The following is a 19267-nucleotide window of genomic DNA, read 5'->3' as shown; positions in this document are numbered from 1 at the left end:
GTAAATAATTATTAAACCTTTAAGTTCAGTGGACTAATCAAACAACAATAAAGTTTAAGACAGTGAACTATCCCTTTTTTAAGTCCCCATGCTCCCCCTTGGTGGAGAAGGCGATGGCACCCCACTCCAGTACTCTTGCCTGGAAAATCCCATTGACGGAGGAGCCTGGTAGGCTGCAGTCCATGGGGTCGCTAAGAGTCTGGCACGACTGAGTGACTTCACTTTCACTTTTCACTTTCATGCATTGGAGAAGGAAATGGCAACCCACTCTAGCGTTCTTGCCTGGAGAATCCCAGGGATGGGGGAGCCTGGTGGGCTGCTGTCTACGGGGTCGCACAGAGTCAGACACGACTGAAGCGACTTAGCAGCAGTCGCAGCTCCCCCTTGGAGATAGGAAATATGCCATGTCAGAAATCAGAGCCAAGGATTTGGTTTACTTATGTCCTACCAATAAGACTATCTCTTCTTGGGACTTCCACAGTGGTCCAGTGGTTCAGAATCCGCCTACCAATGCAGGGGACATGGGTTCGATTCCCGGTCTGGGAAGATCCCACATGCCACAAAACAACTAAGCCTTGTGAACCACAACGACTGAGCTCACATGCCTAGAACGTATGCTCTGCAAGAGGAGAAGCCAGCATGTGGCAAGGAAGGGTAGCCCCCGCTTGCTGGAACTAAAGAAAGCCATGGGCAGCAACAAAGACCCAGTGCAGCCAAAAATAAAATTAATTCATTATTTTAGAAAAAGAATATTGTTTCTTGCAAATTTAATATACATTTAATGTACTTCATCTCCAAGTCAGCTTTGCCATGTACATTATTTGTTGAATCTATTTTTTTAAAAAAAGCAATAGCAACTCTAACCTTGCCACATCGTACTCAGGTCAGCAGCACCATCAGTCACATCCACATGACTCCTATGATGCAAACATTCTTGTTCTGGGAGCAGCCCACCATTTGGAAATGAAGGTCATCAGCCAAAATGAAAAGATAAGTTTGGCAGAATACTCTTCATCCACATCTTTTTGTTTTTAAAACATTTTTCATTTGCAGAGAGTTAGAGTAAAGGAAATTCCAAAGATTTATTCCAAATGCTGCTGCACTGTAAGATGATCATTATAAAAACTAAAATTTTCAGGGCTCAAATAGGGAGAGAGCTTGGAAATATACTTAAAAAAAAAAAAAGGAACAGGTTTTGCACTCTTAACACTGGAGCGATATTTCAAATATTTACATTCTGTCAAAGGTAAAGTTCAAGCCTAATTCCAAGAGCATGTGTTACACGTTGCAGCCTGCTAGGAGTTCAGTCTTCTGTCTGTGCTTGTAGCCACGTGGGACGTTCTGATACTAGTGTTATTGAGAGCAAGACCATTTCGAACCAGCATACATGCTGGGCTGGGTTCTTTGGTTTTAGATGCATAAAATCTCCCATCTTTTGCTACCTTTTAATTTAAATCTTTGGGTTAAATAAAGTAAGAGCCTTTCTCCCCCCTCACTCTCAAAAGTCAGTGAGGATGGTTCATCCTCATGAGGATATCAGTACTCTGAATTATTTTCTTTCAACTACTAAAAAAGTGAATATGCAAAGTCATTTGCTATTAGAGAAAAATAGAAAAACGTCCCTGGAAATCAAAGTTATTCTGACATCGGTTCTGAGGAGGAATACAACTTGGAGGTAAGATGGCTTTTTAAAAATTTAAAACAAAATTTTTTGGCCACGCAGCATGTGGGATCTTAGTTCTCTGACCATGGATCAAACCTGCACCCCCTGCATTGGAAGCATGGAATCTTAACCCCTGGACCGCCAGGGAAGTCCATGGGATGGCTTTTAATGAGCTCCTAGGTGAAGCACTAAGCATTTCTTTCAATATCTTTCCACCTCCAAACCACTCAAAGAATGACAAGATCTCTATATATGAAATGAACACAATATTGCAAATCAACTACACTTAAAAATAAAAACCCAAACCCCAAGATCTCAAATGCATTTACTATTAATTTATGATCTTCATTTTACAAGTGGTCATCTGAGGTTCAGGAAGAAGGAGGAGTTTCCTCCAATATTTCTCAAGGAAAGTAAAGGAACACACACACACACACACACACACACACACACACACACACACACACAGGAACTCTGATAGTGAAATACTCTTCTGTAACACATTTTTATCACATTTCACTTTCTTTTATTCACATGCCTGAGGGAGCCTTAATTGTCATACTCGGTTAAGAGAAGAGAGAAAAGGTAAGGTGCTTTAAGACTTTCTGGCATTTCCTCAATCTTGGCCTCACCCCACCCTACAAGTCCTCCTTTCTGTCAGGTGACTGCAGTAACTCTCGTTAGTGTGACCACCCCTTAAATATTTCCTTTGAATCTATAAACCAAATGCATCCACATTTACCAATAAGAAAATAAGAGTCTGGGGCTTTTAGCCAGCAGTCTGTAGAATTTGTTTTCTCTGGAGTTTTCTTTAGAAATAAAGTTAGGCCCCAAATGTCAAATAAAAAGCAGGATTTCCTGTCCTGGGTACCCCTATTTTCAGGAAAAATTCTCTTTAAAACTTGATTCTCAACATTTTATTGAGAGCTACTTCCTTCAACCTTTCAACTCTGACCTTCCTTCAGACTCTTTCATCCTTCCAAAGTCAACGGTGGAAGATGGACGCCTTTTAGGGAAAAATGGGAACTATGCATGGAGATTATAGGGTGTAGATAAAACCTGGACTTAATTTCTCAAAATACTGAGAGATAAACATTTCCTTCTTCAAGAGCTCTAGTAGAAAAAAAAAAAATAGCTCATTTAAGTAAAAGCTACACATAGAAGGAGCACTTGTCTCCAGAGGGATTTCTCTCTCTCTCTCTCTCTCTTTATAGAGAGAGAGAGAGAGAGAGAGACAGTTTTTTTTTCGGCCATGCCACGTAGCTTGTGGGTTCTAGTTTCCAACTAGAGTGAACGTGGGCCATGGCAGTGAAAGCCTCAAATGCTAACCCCTAGACCACCAGGGAACTCCCATATTTTGTATTTCTAAGTGTTCTACAAAAATTATGCATTTCTCTTATAATTAAAAAAAAGGAAAGGAAGGAGAGATAATACTTCATATTTATTAAATTAACATAAATATTTAAGAATGATAAAACCAAATGCTGATGAGGAACTGGTGAGGAATTGAATATGTCCTTAGATTGTGTTGCTGCTAAGTCACTTCAGTCGTGGCCGACTCTGTGTGACCCCATGGATGGCAGCCTACCAGGCTCCCCCGTCCCTGGGATTCTCCAGGCAAGAACACTGGAGTGGGTTGCCATTTCCTTCTCCAATGCATGAAAGTGTTAGCACTGTTAAATAATATAATCTTTGATAATAAGCTAAAAATATGCAAGAAGAATGTTCAATGAATTATGTCTTTTGACCATGGTAACACCATTCAATAATATGGCTCCCCTACCAACTAAAAATAAAATGTTTCTGCCAAGATGTTTAGAGCTTTTTAATTAGGCTGGAAAAGAATCTAATTACTGGGGAATGATTAAAATGTATAATTAAATAACCTATTGCTGTGAAAGGATAACTACATGAACTAGGAAGGTACAAAGGAAGGTGTATATAAAAAAGACCAAACCAAAGATAAAGAACACAAAACAGAGCACACGCTACCTAAAACTATGTAAAATCTAGTTATGCAATGATAAAGATTTCACTGTGCACAAATGTGTGCACAATTGGTAAAGGTTACTCTTTTTTCAAAGATATTTGACTTTTTCTGGTTTACCCTGTGTATGATTGCTCATACGACTAATTTATACAAGAAAAACACACCTACCAAACCCACAGCCTTCTAAGTCAAGAGTTTTAGTACAGATCTCTTACATTCCAATGTACTTCTCTTCATTGCCCTGATGTCTTTTATTCAGTAAAAAGACTATAAAATGTAAAAAGAGGGACTTCCCCGGTGGTCCAGTGGTTAAGAATTCACCTGTCAATGCAGGGGACACAGGTTCCATTCCTGGTCCATGAAGATTCCACATGCAGTGGAGCAAGAAAGCCCATGTGCCACAACTACTGAGCTGGTGTGCCTAGAGCCATGCTCTGCAACAAGAGGAGCCACTGCAATGAGAAGCCCGCACAGCACAAAGAGTAGACCCTGCTCACCGCAACTAGAGAAAGTCCCCGCGCAGCAAAGGAGACCCAGGGCAGCCAAAAAGAATAAATACATAAATACTTTTTTTTAATGTAAAAAGAAGACAGATATGAGTTGAAGTCTTTGAGAAGACAGCTGTTAATATGTTTTAATTTTTTCCTGGTTTCCTTGGATTGCAAAAATATGTAAGGCCAGATGTTTTTATCCAATAAATAGCTACTATAACATCCATGAAGACAGTGTTTATGGCAGAAGTGGTAGTACTACACTATTTCAGTTTTTGTTCTGACATTAAGTAGCTACATGATACTGGGTCATTAAAAAAAAAAAAATCAGTTAATTTCTCTTATGTAAGCTGTTCCCATCTGTAAAACAGGGATTTTAATACCCTAACTGCCTGAGAACAATGAGCTGAATTAAACAACCTTTTACAATCACTTATATCAATAGTTCTAGGATTTATGTCAACAATCTTGATAGGGATTTCTCACTCATTGTAATTCATCAATGAATTAGAAGGCTAGAGGAAATGATTAATAAATTCATCTGGATACACACCTGTGTTGCTTTATCCAAAAGTGAGTCCAATAGTATAAAGAAAAGGTAATTTTGGGGGACAAATGGTGTCTTTCTGGCCCCCCCAAACTCTAATGTAGCCAATATTGCTTAGAGAATGTTCCAGTCCTCTGATACTACTTTTCAACAAGTTTTATTTTAATGGAACTGAATAGAAACCAGTAAGTAGTTAACTGGCATGAAAGTAAGCAGAAAAGCGATGCCTGGTCTCTAACTGACACATCAAGGACAGCCACTTAGGATAACAAACAGATCAGGATTCCCTGACTGGCATTTCTATACCTGAATCTGTTACTATCTTACCACAAAAGACCAAAGATTTATTCAGAGGTACTAATTAAGGATAAATAAAATTTAATCTGTGCTTAGTAGGGGGTCTTTACAAGAAATATACTTCTAAAAAAAAGAAAGAAAGAAATATATTGTTATGCATGCTAAGCCGCTTCAGTCCTGTCCGACTCTGTGCGACCCTATGGACTGTAGCCTGCCAGGTTCCTCTGTCCCCGGTATTCTCCAGGCAAGGATACTGGAATGGGTTGGCAGACCCACCTCCAAACACCTTCCAGACCCAGTGATCAAAACTGCATCTCTTACATCTCCTGAAGTGGCAGGCAGATTCTTTACCATTAGTGCCACTTGGGAAAGCCCAATAGAGAGGTCAATCAAAATAACACTAAGAACTTAAATTGAATGGATGAAGGGATAAAAAAGATATGGTATATGTACACAATGGAATACTACTCAGCCACAAAAAGAACAAAACTCTGCCATTTGCAGAAGCATGGATGGACTTAAAGGGTATTATGCTAAGTGAAATACATGGGATGGAGAAAGATAAATACTGCATGATATTACTTACATGTAGAGTCTAAAAAATACAACAAACTAATGAATATAACAAAAAAAAGAAGCAGACACAGATATAGAGAGCAAACTAGTAGTTACTAGTGAGGAGAGGAAAGGGGGAAGGAGTAATATAGGGCCAGGGGAGTAAAACGTACAAACTATTAGATATAAAATAATATAGAAGGATATATTACCACACAGGGAATATAGCCAATATTTTATAATAACTAAAAATAGAGTATTGGCTTCCCAGGTGGCGGTGGTAGTAAAGAACCCACTTGCCAGGGTAGGAGATGTAAGAGACACAGGTTTGATCCCTGGGTTGGGAAGATGGAGACGGGCATGGCAACCCACTCCAGTATTCTTGTCTGGAGAATCCCATGGACAGAGGAGCCTGGCGGGCTATAGTCCATTGGGTCGCAAAGAGTCAGATGTGACTGAAGCAACTTAGCATGCATAAATGGAGTATAACTTTTAAAACTTGTGAATCACTATATTGTACACCTGTAGCTTATGTTGTATTCTTTCAATTAAAAAAAAATGTTATATTAAAGAAACAATATAGAGGGGAGAAAAATAACAGAGCAAAATCACATCTCAAAACTACACAGCTATAAACTGTAGGTGAACACAACAAATCAGCAAAAAATAAATCAGTTTTAATAGGATATATGAAAAAGACAGTATTATAGAAAAACAAAGATAATTCTTGTACTTATTTAACAAAACCAGTTATCTACATTCAAAACACTAGCAATGTATTGCTGATAAGCAAAAGATATATTCCCCTACTCTAGGCTGACTATATTAGACCCCACAGTGATATTGAGTTAGCTATTCAAATCCCTTTCCTCCCTAAACCCATCTAAAAATTATGACTTACCGATACTCAATTAATACCAAATATGAACATCCTCAGAATTGTGTTCCTCTGGGAATATAATTCCAAATAATTTACTTAAACCACTAAACCAAGCAGAAGAAAAACTTTATTAAAATAACATTAAGTAGACAAGAGAACACATGTAATTATTAGCCCAGAGAGGAGAAAATAAAACATTATGGATACTTTTTACAACAATGCAGGGATTCCCTATGGACAACTACCCATTCTTTGAGAAAGCAAACATAAATTGTTTCTCTGATGTAGTTTACAGATCAGTTGGCTCTGGATAAATAGCTGATGAACAGATCACACTTGAGTTTGGAAGTCTTCTTTTCTAAAGGGTTCACTCCACTACATCAGCACATGAACACTGCTATGTACTAGTGTTACGTAAAACTAAACAAAACACAAATGTCACTTCCAGGAACTTAGAAGAAGGGAAACCACAAAAATGTTGGACTGTTTGAAGAAAGATGGTTTTACTCTTACATTAACAAGTGCAACTTTTGTTGGCATTTTGATGCCAGCCATACACAGGATAATCCTGGTGATTAGAAGGGCAGAAATTATAAGGGAAGTTGATGAGCTTAGGAGTCTAAGGAGAGAAACAGCAGAGAAGTGACAAGGTTGATGGGACATGGGAAACTTCCGTTTTAATTGAGATATTTCTACTGTAGCTGTTTTGTCTTTGTAGTATAAAACAATACAATTAACTGAAAGCATTAAAGTATACCATGAATAACAGGGAAAAAAGGATAAAGGGCACAATTTTTGCCCTAATGATTTTAATTTTACTTATCATCACTTTCTCTCTCTCTTTTTTTTTGGGGGGGGGGGTGGGCGCTGTGCAGCATGTGGGCTCTCCAACTGGGGATCGAACCCTGGCCCCCTGCAGTGGAAGCATGGAATCTTAACCACTGGACCACCAGGGATTTCCCCACCATTATTTTCTCATTACTACCTCCTATCCTTGGTTAGCCCCCAAAGAGCAAATGCGTGAGTGTGTTTATGTGTTCTAGAAAATAGAGATTTTGGGTGAGGAGGCATTCTCTTTTTTTCTCTTCTTTGCTTTACCTAACTCCTCTCCTAGAAGAGGGAAACACTGCAAGGAAGAAGCAGTAGTCAGAACTTATGTAGAAGAATCAAGAGATGTCCATATTCAAGCTTTATTTTCTTGCATCACAACTAATTGGTTTAATCTTGACCCAAGCAAAAGATAGGATTTTAATTAGGTTATGAAGGTAGAAATATACTTTCCAATTATTTGGTCTTTATTCTCCTATCCAAGGATTTGTGTGAAACAAATAAGTTAGGAACCAAATAGAAATAAGTGAGACTTAAGGAGCCTGTCACATGCTCCTTACATGGTTTGGTCATTTGAATAACTGCATCATGACCTTTGAAGATTATGAATTCAAATGTCAACATGATGATGACTGAATAGCTGCTTGATCAGCTTTTTCATAAAAGGCTACCTAAAACCCAGATCAACATACACATCCAGTTAGGGATGTGAAGCCACACTTAGTGTATGCCACCAGGGAGGGCTTCTCTTTCCTCATACTGATAGGTTACACTAATCCATCCACTGCTCATTTGCAGTAGGAATTAGAACTATCATGTTCAACTAAACCACCTGACTTAAATAACCTATCTATTCACTAAAAGTAGAGGAAAAGTCATCAGTTGTCATTATTTATAAGTTGAGATCTAAGCTTCTTTTCTCCTTTTTATTAAATAAACACTAAGAGTCAAGCATTGGGTTGACCACTGGGAGATAAAGGAAACATTACTTTGAAAGAATTATATAGACTGGGAAGTATACAAATTCACACAGACTATTAAAGAAGCATGATAAAAGTGGCCAAAGAGAAGTAAGATATTCTACAGGATGGTCAGGAGGGTGAAGGTAATTTCATATGGTAAAAAACTGAGGTAAGTTCTCATAGTATTAATAGACCTTGATGAGTAAGATTTCAAAAGGTAGAAGTTAGGGGAAAGACATGACTAGTTTAAAATGAGGAGTAATCCAGGGTTTGAGTACTAGATTAGCTGTATGTCTGTGTATTAGTTGCTTAGTCGTGCCTGACTCTTTACCACCCCATGGACTATGCCTGCCAGGCTCCTCTGTCCATGGAATTCTCCAGGCAAGCATACTGAAGTGGATTGGCATTCCCTTCTCCAGCAGACCTTCCTGATCCAGGGATCGAACCTAGGTCTCCTGCATTGTAGGCAAGTTCTTTACCATCTGAGCTTAGCTGCTGCTGCTGCTAAGTAGCTTCAGTCGTGTCCGACTCTGTGCGACCCCATAGACGGCAGCCCACCAGGCTCCCCCATCCCTGGGATTCTCCAGGCAAGAACACTGGAGTGGGTTGCCATTTCCTTCTCCAATGCATGAAAGTGAAAAGTGAAGTCGCTTCAGTCATGTCCGACTCCTAGCGACCCCATGGACTGCAGCCTTCCAGGCTCCTCCATCCATGGGATTTGCCAGGCAAGAGTACTGGAGCTGGGTGCCATTGCCTTCTTCGTGAGCTTAGCTAGGAGATTGGAAAGGTGGGTTTAGATCAGACTGTGGAAGACTCAAATATTAAATATGGATTTATTTTGAGACATCAAAAGTTTCTGATCAAGGGAATAGCATGATTTACAACTATGCTTAGAAAAATAAATAGCAACAGTGTAGAGGATGAAAGGAAAGAAAAAAAGGAGAGGCCAACAGGCAAGGTTGCAGCAATACCACAAGGCAAGATATAATAAGGCTAAACTGGAAGGCAATGGCACCCTACTCCAGTACTCTTGCTTGGAAAATCCCATGGATGGAGGAGCCTGGTAGGCTGCAGTCCAAGGGGTCGCTAAGAGTCGGACATGACTGAGCAACTTCACTTTCACTTTTCACTTTCATGCATTGGAGAAGAAAATGGCAACCCACTCCAGTGTTCTTGCCTGGAGAATCCCAGGGACGGGGGAGCCTGGTGGGCTGCCGTCTATGGGGTCGCACAGAGTCGGACACGACTGAAGTGACTTTGCAGGACAGAACTAGATGTGGGACCTCTTGGAGAGAATGGCCCATATAGAGAGATGTGTAGAATTATTTAGATGGCTTAGTAAGTGACTGACTGAGAAGAGGCAGGCAAAAAGAACTGATCCCAAACTTTATAGAACAGGAAATGTGGCAAAGGGTAACACACTAAGAGAGGACAACAGGGGTTAGAGCAGGTTTTGGTTGGAAAGATAATGGATTCTTTTTTAGTTTTCTTGAAATCGAGCGCTTTAGTTTTATTCACAAAGAGGTGTGCAATCTGGCAGGCAACCACAAAATTGGAGCTAAAGCTTGGGTTAAGAATTCAAGATGAGAATCTAGTTTTGGAATACATCTTTTGGAGTCCTGGAAAGAGAGAAGACTACACAAGGGACAGAGAAATAAAAAAGGACTGCAGAGGAGAGATCAGGCAGAAAAGTGGACAAGAACCATCTCAGATAAAAGGGAGTGAGAGAGACTAAGAAATGTGGAACTCAGGCAATTAACTTGGCCTCTTGTAAATAACTCTGATAAAAAAGATTTAGGCGATAAAGAGATTTGGATCACGTATTTCCATTATCTATGTGCTCCCTGACCCTGCTCAACTAGTTAGCTGAGATTCAGTCCAGTTCTCTAAATTATGGAGACAAAGATTCACATGATTTGTACCTAATATATTCACTTGTCTCAGAGAAGTACTAATTTTTCAGCTCTGAGGTAATCATTCTTACTTCCTCACTCTCGCTCCTGAAAAGATTGCTTAGTGTCTCTACCATATTTCTCAGAGTTTTCTTCCAAAGATCCAATTATGTGACTTCCTGATTAAAGCCTTATCCATACTAAAGCTGAAGTTATGTTAGCAATAACCATAACCTAGTTTCAAACTGATTAATCATTCCATAATCTAAAGTAGACAAAACTTTTTTTTACCAGTTTTATTGAGATATTAGACAAATATTTTTAAAGTAATCTAGGCTGTTGCTAACATGGGTAATGATGCTTATTTAGAAGCAGCTATAAAACCAAGGGCAGGGATGTCCCTGGTGGTCCAGTGGTTAGGACACTGCACTTCCACTGCAGAGGGCACAGGTTCGATCCCAGTCGTAGAACTAAGATCCCATAACCCACTCGAGTGTGGCCAAAAGATAGAAAACAAAAACAATGGCAGTTGTGTTTTATACTCTCTAAGCAGTCCATTAAAGGACAAATGACTATTTAAGCAGGAAGTTTAAAAAGCTCCCCCTCAAAAGGCCTGGTCAGTCTTAGAACCCCTCCATCTTCCTAGACCCAATAGCAATCAGGCTGAATGCCAGCCTGATCTAGTAGGATCTTCCTTTATATGAGAATTTTTTTTCTACACTCTGACCAGCCACAAAAAGATAGGCTTGTTCTAACCCATCTTCAACAGACATTTATGAGAAAAAAATCTCTTACCAGATCTTTACACATAATCAGCATTTTGTTTGCTGCAGTCCCAGTCATTTCCAACCTTAGGCCAGTTTTGACATGTACTAGCCTCCTGCACTGAATCTACATTGTGCATGCTGCCATGACATCAGCCGTCCTGCCCCTAACAGGGTCTGAGAGGAGAGGACTTACAATGGCGCTTTGACACACAACAAAGCCCCTTCCTCTCTATTTAGGATTTCTGACATTTTTTCCTTCCATTTAAAATTCTTCTTCCCATTTAAATTAAAAAAAAAAAAAATTTTTTTTTTTTTTAGTTAAGACCATAAAGGGTGAAAAGGGGAGTTGTCAGGCCTAGAGGACTCAAAATTGAGAGGGAAGAGAGTTTAAGAAAAGTCATAAAACTGCTTTGTGGTTACCTCTTACCAACTGGTTTATGTTAAAATAGAGTTAGAACCCATGCAGAGAAAAGGGTTCTAGTTTTGCAAACCTTTAAAAATTCTTTCTACATCCTCAACTGATGATCGCCGAACACTAAAGAACTCTCCTAAGGAGAAAAGCGACAGGCACTGCAAGGTATGAGAAGGGATGGCTAAATCGCATCAAACGTAACTGAAGAATTCTAGGATGAGTTATCTAATTTTTGCCTCAGAAGAAACACTTCCTACCATTACTTCACAAATGTAGACATTTGGACCAAATATTTAGCTGGAAAAAAAAAAAAGTCCACGTTCCCATCTAGATGTGATCTAGAGTAAATGATGGCTTTGCTCCCCATCAGATCTGTTTATTTCATTAGAATGACTGTTGTAACAAACGAACCCCATGCACAAAGCCAGATATGCAGGAAAGTATGAGAAAACTGGAAAAACTGACCAGCTCTGCGGCCCCTGGATTGTGTTATAAGTCACCAGCATATGTAACTCATTTTCTAGCTAAGTAATTCCCTCTGGGGACCTGGTCTGCACTCCACACTAAGGATCAAATTTCATTAGCAGTTGTAGGAAAATGCAACTCTGTGCATTTGCAAGTCAAAACTCCTGAAGGCTACAGCTAGTCTGGCTATTTTCATTGATTTTTCCAGGGATAGGATTTTAGCTGATAGAAAACATTTGTTGGAAGGCACAGATGAGGAAGTTAAGAAGAGAAAGGGTTCAGCTAGCAAGAAGACAACTAAGCCTCAGTCTTAATGTTAAACTCTGGCCTTAACACGCAGACTGCAGCTGTGTCCACGCACAGAGAGATTCAGCAGTAATTCCACCCCCCAAAGCTACTAATGACAAAAGGCACAGGAAGACAAATTAAAAGGCCAAGCGTAGGAAAACACATAACCCAGACGGCATCAAACTCTCTTCCTTTCTAGGTATCGACCTGAATCCCAGTGTGCGCTTACTTTCATGCGAAACTGGGTCACAGACCCAAAAATCTTAGCATTTCTGTAAATAATTCATCTGAGACGTTTTATTAACTACTCGTCTAATTTGAATCAAAAGACATACTGACCACGTACTCGCCACACTCAAACAATCTAGACTAGAAAAAAAGCTTTGTTTAGTTACTTGAATTGGCCTTTTTTCAAGTTTTAAACCCACCCGATCCTTACCTTGGTTTGAGTTGGTTCACCTTTCTCAAACATCATCTTCAGCCTGTTCAGCGGAACATTGTATTTCTCTATTTTGTTTGCAGTTTCTGCGTTTTCACTCATTTCGGGTTTTGCTACTTCATGTCTGGATTCTCCCAGACAGTTTTCCATCTTTTTATCTTCTGTTGAGTGGTCTTTAAGATGCTCACTGTCCTTGATGCGGGGGTGCGGGTACTTAGTAGGAGCTTCAGGAGGCGATCTGATCTTAGGTCTGGGTTGGACTAGCTCCTCTCGGTCAGCCTGGACCCCAGAGGCAGAGCTGCCCACCACTTCAGCGGGAGGAGGGTCGCCTCTGTGCCTGACCTCTGCGCTGCTGTTTCGCACTGAGTCTGGGAGAGAGTCGACTCCCAGCACCGGGTTCTCCCACTTCTTCCTTAACGCAGTCAGGTTCCCCCTTCTAAAGTGCTGGGGGAGATTTTCAGCGTTCTAGAAGAACAAAAAGTGAATGCCAGTTATAACTTGCCTGCTGAAACCTTCAAACATGTTGTTCTTTGTAAAATGAAAGTTAAAACTCCAAGCTGCTCCTGCTCCACTGGCGTCTCCGACAGCTGTGAACAGTTACAGCCCTGCCACATGGAGAAAGCATCCACCCCAGGAGAGGGAGAGGGGAAGAGAGAAAAAGTCAGGAGCTAAAGCAGGAAGTGATAAAACAGGATAGCCTTATAAGGACAAAATGAGAAGAAAGGAGAGCCCAGATCTAATGATAGTTACATTGGAGACAAGGGATTTTTTTACCCAGAGATTAATGGGGAAAACAGAAAGAAAAAGCAAATTAACAGTTACTTTAAATCCTGTAAATATGTACTAATAAAATTTCATTATTACATGCCACAAAATTACGTGGTGAATCCTGCTGGGTTTTTTCTTTTAAATGAGACAAAGATGCGGTATAGCTTACACTACACAATACCAATAATTGTGGATAGTAGCATCAAGAATTGAAACTATTTGTGGAAATTTAAAGCAGCCACCAGACTTTTACATGTATTTGCATAAGTGACATATCATCATATGTAACATAATTTACATGAAAAAATTTTATTTTTACATAATAACTGAATCCTTCCCCACCCCCCACCCGCTGTTCTTCTCTACATGTTGGTCATGTATAAATTCTGTTAGAAAATTCACTATTTTCCAGACCTTTTGGTTGCAAAATAGCCAGGCTTCATATGAAACACCACTACTACTCCCTCTCTTGATGGAAGGACACATATCTAAGACAATTAATTCCCTTTCGCCTGGGTCAAACTGCAATTAATTGATACATATAAGACATTGAAAACAATCTGGAAATTGTCCATGTTGCTCTGTAATAATTAGAGGAGACATGCTTGGTGAAGTAAAATTCAACGTCCCAGACTTGGAAAGCACTCCTAAATAAAGTAAGCAGCAGCGCCTTTCCAACAAAGCACAAACTCCAATACCTTCTTGCCCTCCATTCCTGCAGTCTGTGACTCACGGGTCTTTCAACTAAGAAAGGACAAACCAACTAGGACCGAAAGACTCTAGGGAATTAAACAGGATTAGCAGCTATATTGGGAATTAAGTCTCTCACCTTATTACTCTTCTGAATACACGATGAGAGCCACTTCAAGTAACACCAAGACTTGAAAAAAGAAACTTAGAGAAGAACAACTTTGCTTGATTTTTGCGCTTAAATCTTAGCTGACAATATGCTTCACTGGGGGAAGCGTGTATGGGTCAGAAATAGAAGCAGCATGAAAAGTTTGCTTGTTGGAAAAGAGAGAATTAAAAAACAGATTGGGTTCTATTCTTTTTGCCATTCTTCTCCATGCATGTGCATGGCTGAGTCCCTTTGCTGTTCACCCGAGACCATCACAACCCTGCTAATCAGCTATACCCCGCTACAAAATAAAAAGTTAAACAAAACAAAACATAAACAGGTCCAGGGGCTTCCCTGGTGGTCCAGTGGTTAGGAATCTGCCTTGCAATGCAAGGGACACGGGTTCAATCCCTGGTCCTGGAGGATCCCACATGCCTCGAAGCAACGAAGCCCGTGCGCCACAACTACTAAAGACCGAGTGCCTAGAACCTGTGCTCCACAAGACAAGCTGCCACAATGAGAACCGTGTGCACCACTAGAGAGTTGCTCCCTCTTGCTGCAAATAGAGAAAGCCCATGTGCAGCAACACAGGCCCACCACAAAAACCAAAAAATAAAATAAACAAATAAATCTTAAGAAACGAAAACAGGTCTGGAAGCTGGTGCTACCTTAACTGCCAGCAACTCTCTCAGCTCTGGGCTCCCTCCTGAGACACAATGGATGAGTCATCTGGGTCTCCAACTTCACCTGCCCTGCCCTGCTCAAACAGAAGCCCTGAGAATCAAAGTGGCATTTTGCCTTGGTAACTGGACACTACTTTTCTCAGAGACATGTGATTAAAGTATATTTATTGACATGAAAAGATACTCATAAGACACTTTTGAGTGGAAATAGCTATTTATAAGACAGCATGGGGAATTCCCTGACGATACAGTGGTTAGGCGCTTTCACTGCAATGGGCCCGGGGTTCAATCCCTGGTAGGGGAACTTCCCTGGCAGATCAACTGGTAAAAAATCTTCCTGCAATGCATAAGACCCCTATTCGATTCCTGGGTCGGGAAGATCCACTGGAGAAGGGATGCGCTACCCACTCCAGTATTCTTGGGCTTCCCTGGTGGCTCAGCTGGTAAAGAATCCCCCTGCAATGCAGAAGACCTGGGCTCGATCCCTGGGTTGGGAAGATCCCATGGAGAAGGGAACAGCTACCCGCTCCAGTATTCTGGCCTGGAGAATTCTGGCCTGGAGAATTCTGGCCTGGGTCACAAAGAGTTGGACACAACAGAGAGACTTTCACTTTGGGGCTTCCCTGGTGGCTCAGACGGTAAAGAATCTGCCTGCAATATGGAAGACCTGGGTTTGATCCCTGGTTGGGAAGATCCCCTGGAGGAGGGCATGGCAACCCACTCCAGTATTCTTGCCTGGAGAATCCCCAAGGACAGAGGAGCCTGGTGGGCTACAGTCCATGGGGTCACAAAGAATCAGACACAACTGAGCAACTAAGCAGGGGAACTAAGATCCTACAAGCCATGTGGCAAGGCCAAAAAAATGAAGGGAAAAAAATGACAGCATGATTTCATGTTATAATACACATGTGCTGTACTCAGTCACTCAGCTGTGTCTGACAGACTCTTTGCAACCCCATGGACAGTAGCCCAGCAGGCTCCTCTGTCCATGGAATTTTCCAGCAAAGAATACTGGAGTGGGTTGCCATTTTCTCCTCCAGGGGATCTTCCCAACCCAGGTATCAAACCCACATCTCCTGCCTTTCCTGTATCGCAGGTGGAATCTTTACTGCTAAGCTACTGGGGCAGGCCTATAATACACACATATATTTATAAATATAAACACAGAATAGTAGTCTGGAAGAAAAGACATCCCAATGTTAACAGGTTGCCTCTGGGGATCATGGATTTATGGGCATTTGGATTATATTTTCTTCTTTTTTTATAATAAATGTGCTTTCATTGTATAATAAAAATAAATACAATGTCACACAAAAAAAGCTTCAATGGAATATCAAATAATTTTGATGTGATTTGTAAATGGTTTGAAAGTTGTCATTTCCACTTAACTTGTGATGACCTGAAAGAAAGGCATTTGTGTGATGGAGTATCAGCAACATCCCAAACAAAGACCTGGGTAGAAGACATCCTTTAGGGGGGCATTTTAACAGAGGAGTGAATGTGCTCTTTTATAAAAAGAGTTCTTAAGGATGCAAGTTCAAAAGTGCTAGGGCGGGAACAAGTAGGGGAAGGGCAGGGCTGTGAGGTCTGATAGCACTGAAGGCCCCAGACTCTGTCTTCACTCTTGGCAGCACCACCAGGTCATGTTAGTTGTCCAGGACTTTAGAGCTTGGGCAAGAAAAGATGGGGCAGAAGCAGTGGCTGTAGGCTTTCTGGGAAAGAAAGAGAAGCAAAAAGGCACAGGGCAAAAGCAAGAATTGAAAGCAGACTGGGCAGCACAGTGAAAAGAGTACAGGACGGAAGCAGCCTGGGTTATCATTGGACAGTGGGCTACAGGCCAGGCAACCCACTCCAGTATTCTTGTCTGGGAAATCCAATGGACAGAGGAGCCTGGCGCACTACAGTCCATAGCGTTGCAAAGAGTTGGACATGGCTGAGCATGAGCACGAGAATATATTTTCTTTTCTTTATTTTCTTTTTCAATTCAAGTATAGTTGATTTACAATGTTGTTAGGTTCAGGTATATAGCAAAGTGATTCAGGGATTTTTTTTTCTTAGATTATATTCCATTATAGGTTATTACAAGATATTGAATATAATTTCCCATGTGTCGTGCTGTGCTAAGTTACTTCAGTCGTGTCTGACTCTGAGACCCCATGGACTGTAGCCACTAGGCTCCTTTGTCCATGGGATTCTCCAGGCAAGAAAACTGGAGTTGGTTGCCATGCCCTCCTCCAGGGGATCTTCCCAACCAGGGGATCAAACCCATGTCTCTTATGTCTCCTGCATTGGCAGGTGGGTTCTTTACCACTAGCGCCACCTGGGAAGCCCCATAATTCCCTATGCTATACAGCAAATCCCCATCACTTACCTCTTTTATGTATCGTATCTGTATTTCCTATAATGAGCATATAATGCTTATATAATCCAGCTTCATCCAGCCAAACGACCCTGGGCAAGTTTCCTAATTTCTGGAAACTACCATACAGGGCTATTGTGGAGAATAAATGCAACTATACAAAAGCACGTATGTTGTAATTGACCAATAGTGGTGACTATTATTAAATGGGTGGCCCTCCTCACTCCTCCAGCCACACCTCACAATCATGATCAACAAACAGTATCCAGTCATCTCTCAAATCCTGAACTGGAGTTACAGTCTCTTATTGTTCTTTCTACTCTCTCTACAGTCTCTGTTGTTTCAGAGTCAGGTGGTGGAGGAGGGGTAATAAGGTGAAATTTTAGTCTATGTCATTTGCATCAAGGTTTTAACATTTTACCAAGTATTCTCCTAGAATAAGGCAGTGGGAAGTCAGGGAGGGTACAAGTATTCAAGGGCCCCACTGGTTGCAAGAAAACCCCAGCCTCCTTTCTCAAAGTGACATCCAGAATCCTACCCAGCAAGGCTGAGAATCTCTGTGGATGCTGCCTCTGGATCATCACCAGGTGCCTAAAACAGGATCAGGCACACTCAGAACATGCAACAATGTCCTTTCTGCAGGAACATTTGACTTGGAAGGGGCCTTGGATAAATCCCTTCCTCTCTTTGGGTCTGTTACTCCACCCGCAAAATGAAGAGGTGGGGTCAAATGAGCTTTAGTGTTTGAAATCTTGGCAGGGGAATCTTCATCTTAAAAGCAGGACGATGTCTGGTAGGATGCAGCAGTAGGCTGGAAGTACAGACCACTTGGATGCACAGCTTCCAAGGAGGGGGAGACATTTCTAGGCTAAGAGCTACTCAAAAAAGTGGCAGCCAGTCATTATGATGACTGTCCAAACAGCACAGATTTCAAGATGTGGCATATCCCAGGCTTGAAAGGAAACTGAAAATATAATCAATGGTGGTATTGATCATCTGTGTTTCTGTGTCCTAAATACAAATGGAAGGGGAAGAGAAAAGAAGGGCTCCATTTCTGGAAATCCAAGCTATCATGTAACCTGATCCCAGCATTTGCTAAAGAAACAGATTTACCCACTTGCTCCTGAATGTGTCTCTATCTTGCTTTCCAAGAATATAAGTATTGTTTCACCTGGACAGCCGTCGCTAATAAATTTATACATACATTCCACCCTGTTGTTCAGGAGACAAATTAGACCACTTACAAGTCTGGTAGATCTTAAAAGCAACCATCTGTCATTTATGGAAAAACTGGTAAGATCTGAATAAAGTCTAGTTTAACTTATAGGGTTACACCGAAGTTAATTTCTTAGTTTTCATAAATGTACCATAGTTATAGAATATGCTAGCATTAGGGAAAGGTAGGCTGAGCTTTATGGGAGCTCTCTGTACTAAGTTAATAATGCTAACTATAAATCCAAAATTATTTCAAAATAAAACATTTTTGTTAAAAAAAAAGCAACCAATCTTCAATGTTGTTTTCTTCCAGCTAGTGCTGTCTCCCACATTTCACAGTTAAGGGTCTTGAAAGCACAGTCTTGTGTAGTTGCTGTTCCTACCTGACTACTTTCCATTCCTTCTAATTCTACTACCAAAACACTTCTGAATTAGCACAAATCAGGATCACCAATTACTTCTTTACAATTTTCATTTCATTATCTTATTTTTAATTTATTACTTTTCTCAATTACAAAAGTATTTTTAAAAACTAATTGTGGGGGGGGAGTCATAGTCAGTATAGGAATATATACGCCTTGAATATATGCTTCAAGTTTCTCTATTTGACTCCTCTGCTCCTCCTAACCAAGACATCCATTGTCAACAGTTTGCTGCGCATGCTCTCAACTTTTCCCTTATTTTTATACAGTATCTTTTTTTTCCTACAAAATCATACTATACTTACTATTCTGCACATAAGTCCTTTAATCATTTAATGTGCTTTTGATACCTTTCCATGTTACATAAAATCTTAACCATATGATATCATACATAACATATGCTATATTATTATAATGGATGTAGATACCATGATTTACTATTTCCCCACTGATGAATATCTAATTTTAAACATTTCAGTATTACAAAGAATCCTGCAATAAATATC

General features: G+C 40.5%; 1 protein-coding gene across 2 annotated transcripts in view; it reads right to left on the bottom strand.

Annotated features, from left to right (window-relative positions):
• LIMA1 (LIM domain and actin binding 1) overlaps positions 1 to 19267 on the bottom strand; it is a 92090-nt gene that overhangs the window by 23686 nt on the left and 49137 nt on the right. For both annotated transcript variants that reach the window (XM_019960591.2, XM_019960592.2), the window contains exon 4: positions 12477 to 12941. In XM_019960591.2, the coding sequence (XP_019816150.2) occupies positions 12477 to 12941 (465 nt within the window). The remainder of the gene's footprint in view (positions 1 to 12476; positions 12942 to 19267) is intronic.

This window comes from Bos indicus, chromosome 5 (genome assembly GCF_029378745.1).
Source record: "Bos indicus isolate NIAB-ARS_2022 breed Sahiwal x Tharparkar chromosome 5, NIAB-ARS_B.indTharparkar_mat_pri_1.0, whole genome shotgun sequence".
NCBI lineage: Eukaryota > Metazoa > Chordata > Mammalia > Artiodactyla > Bovidae > Bos > Bos indicus.
The sequence above is the reverse complement of the archived record's forward strand: the minus strand, read 5'-3'. Positions and strand labels throughout refer to the sequence as shown.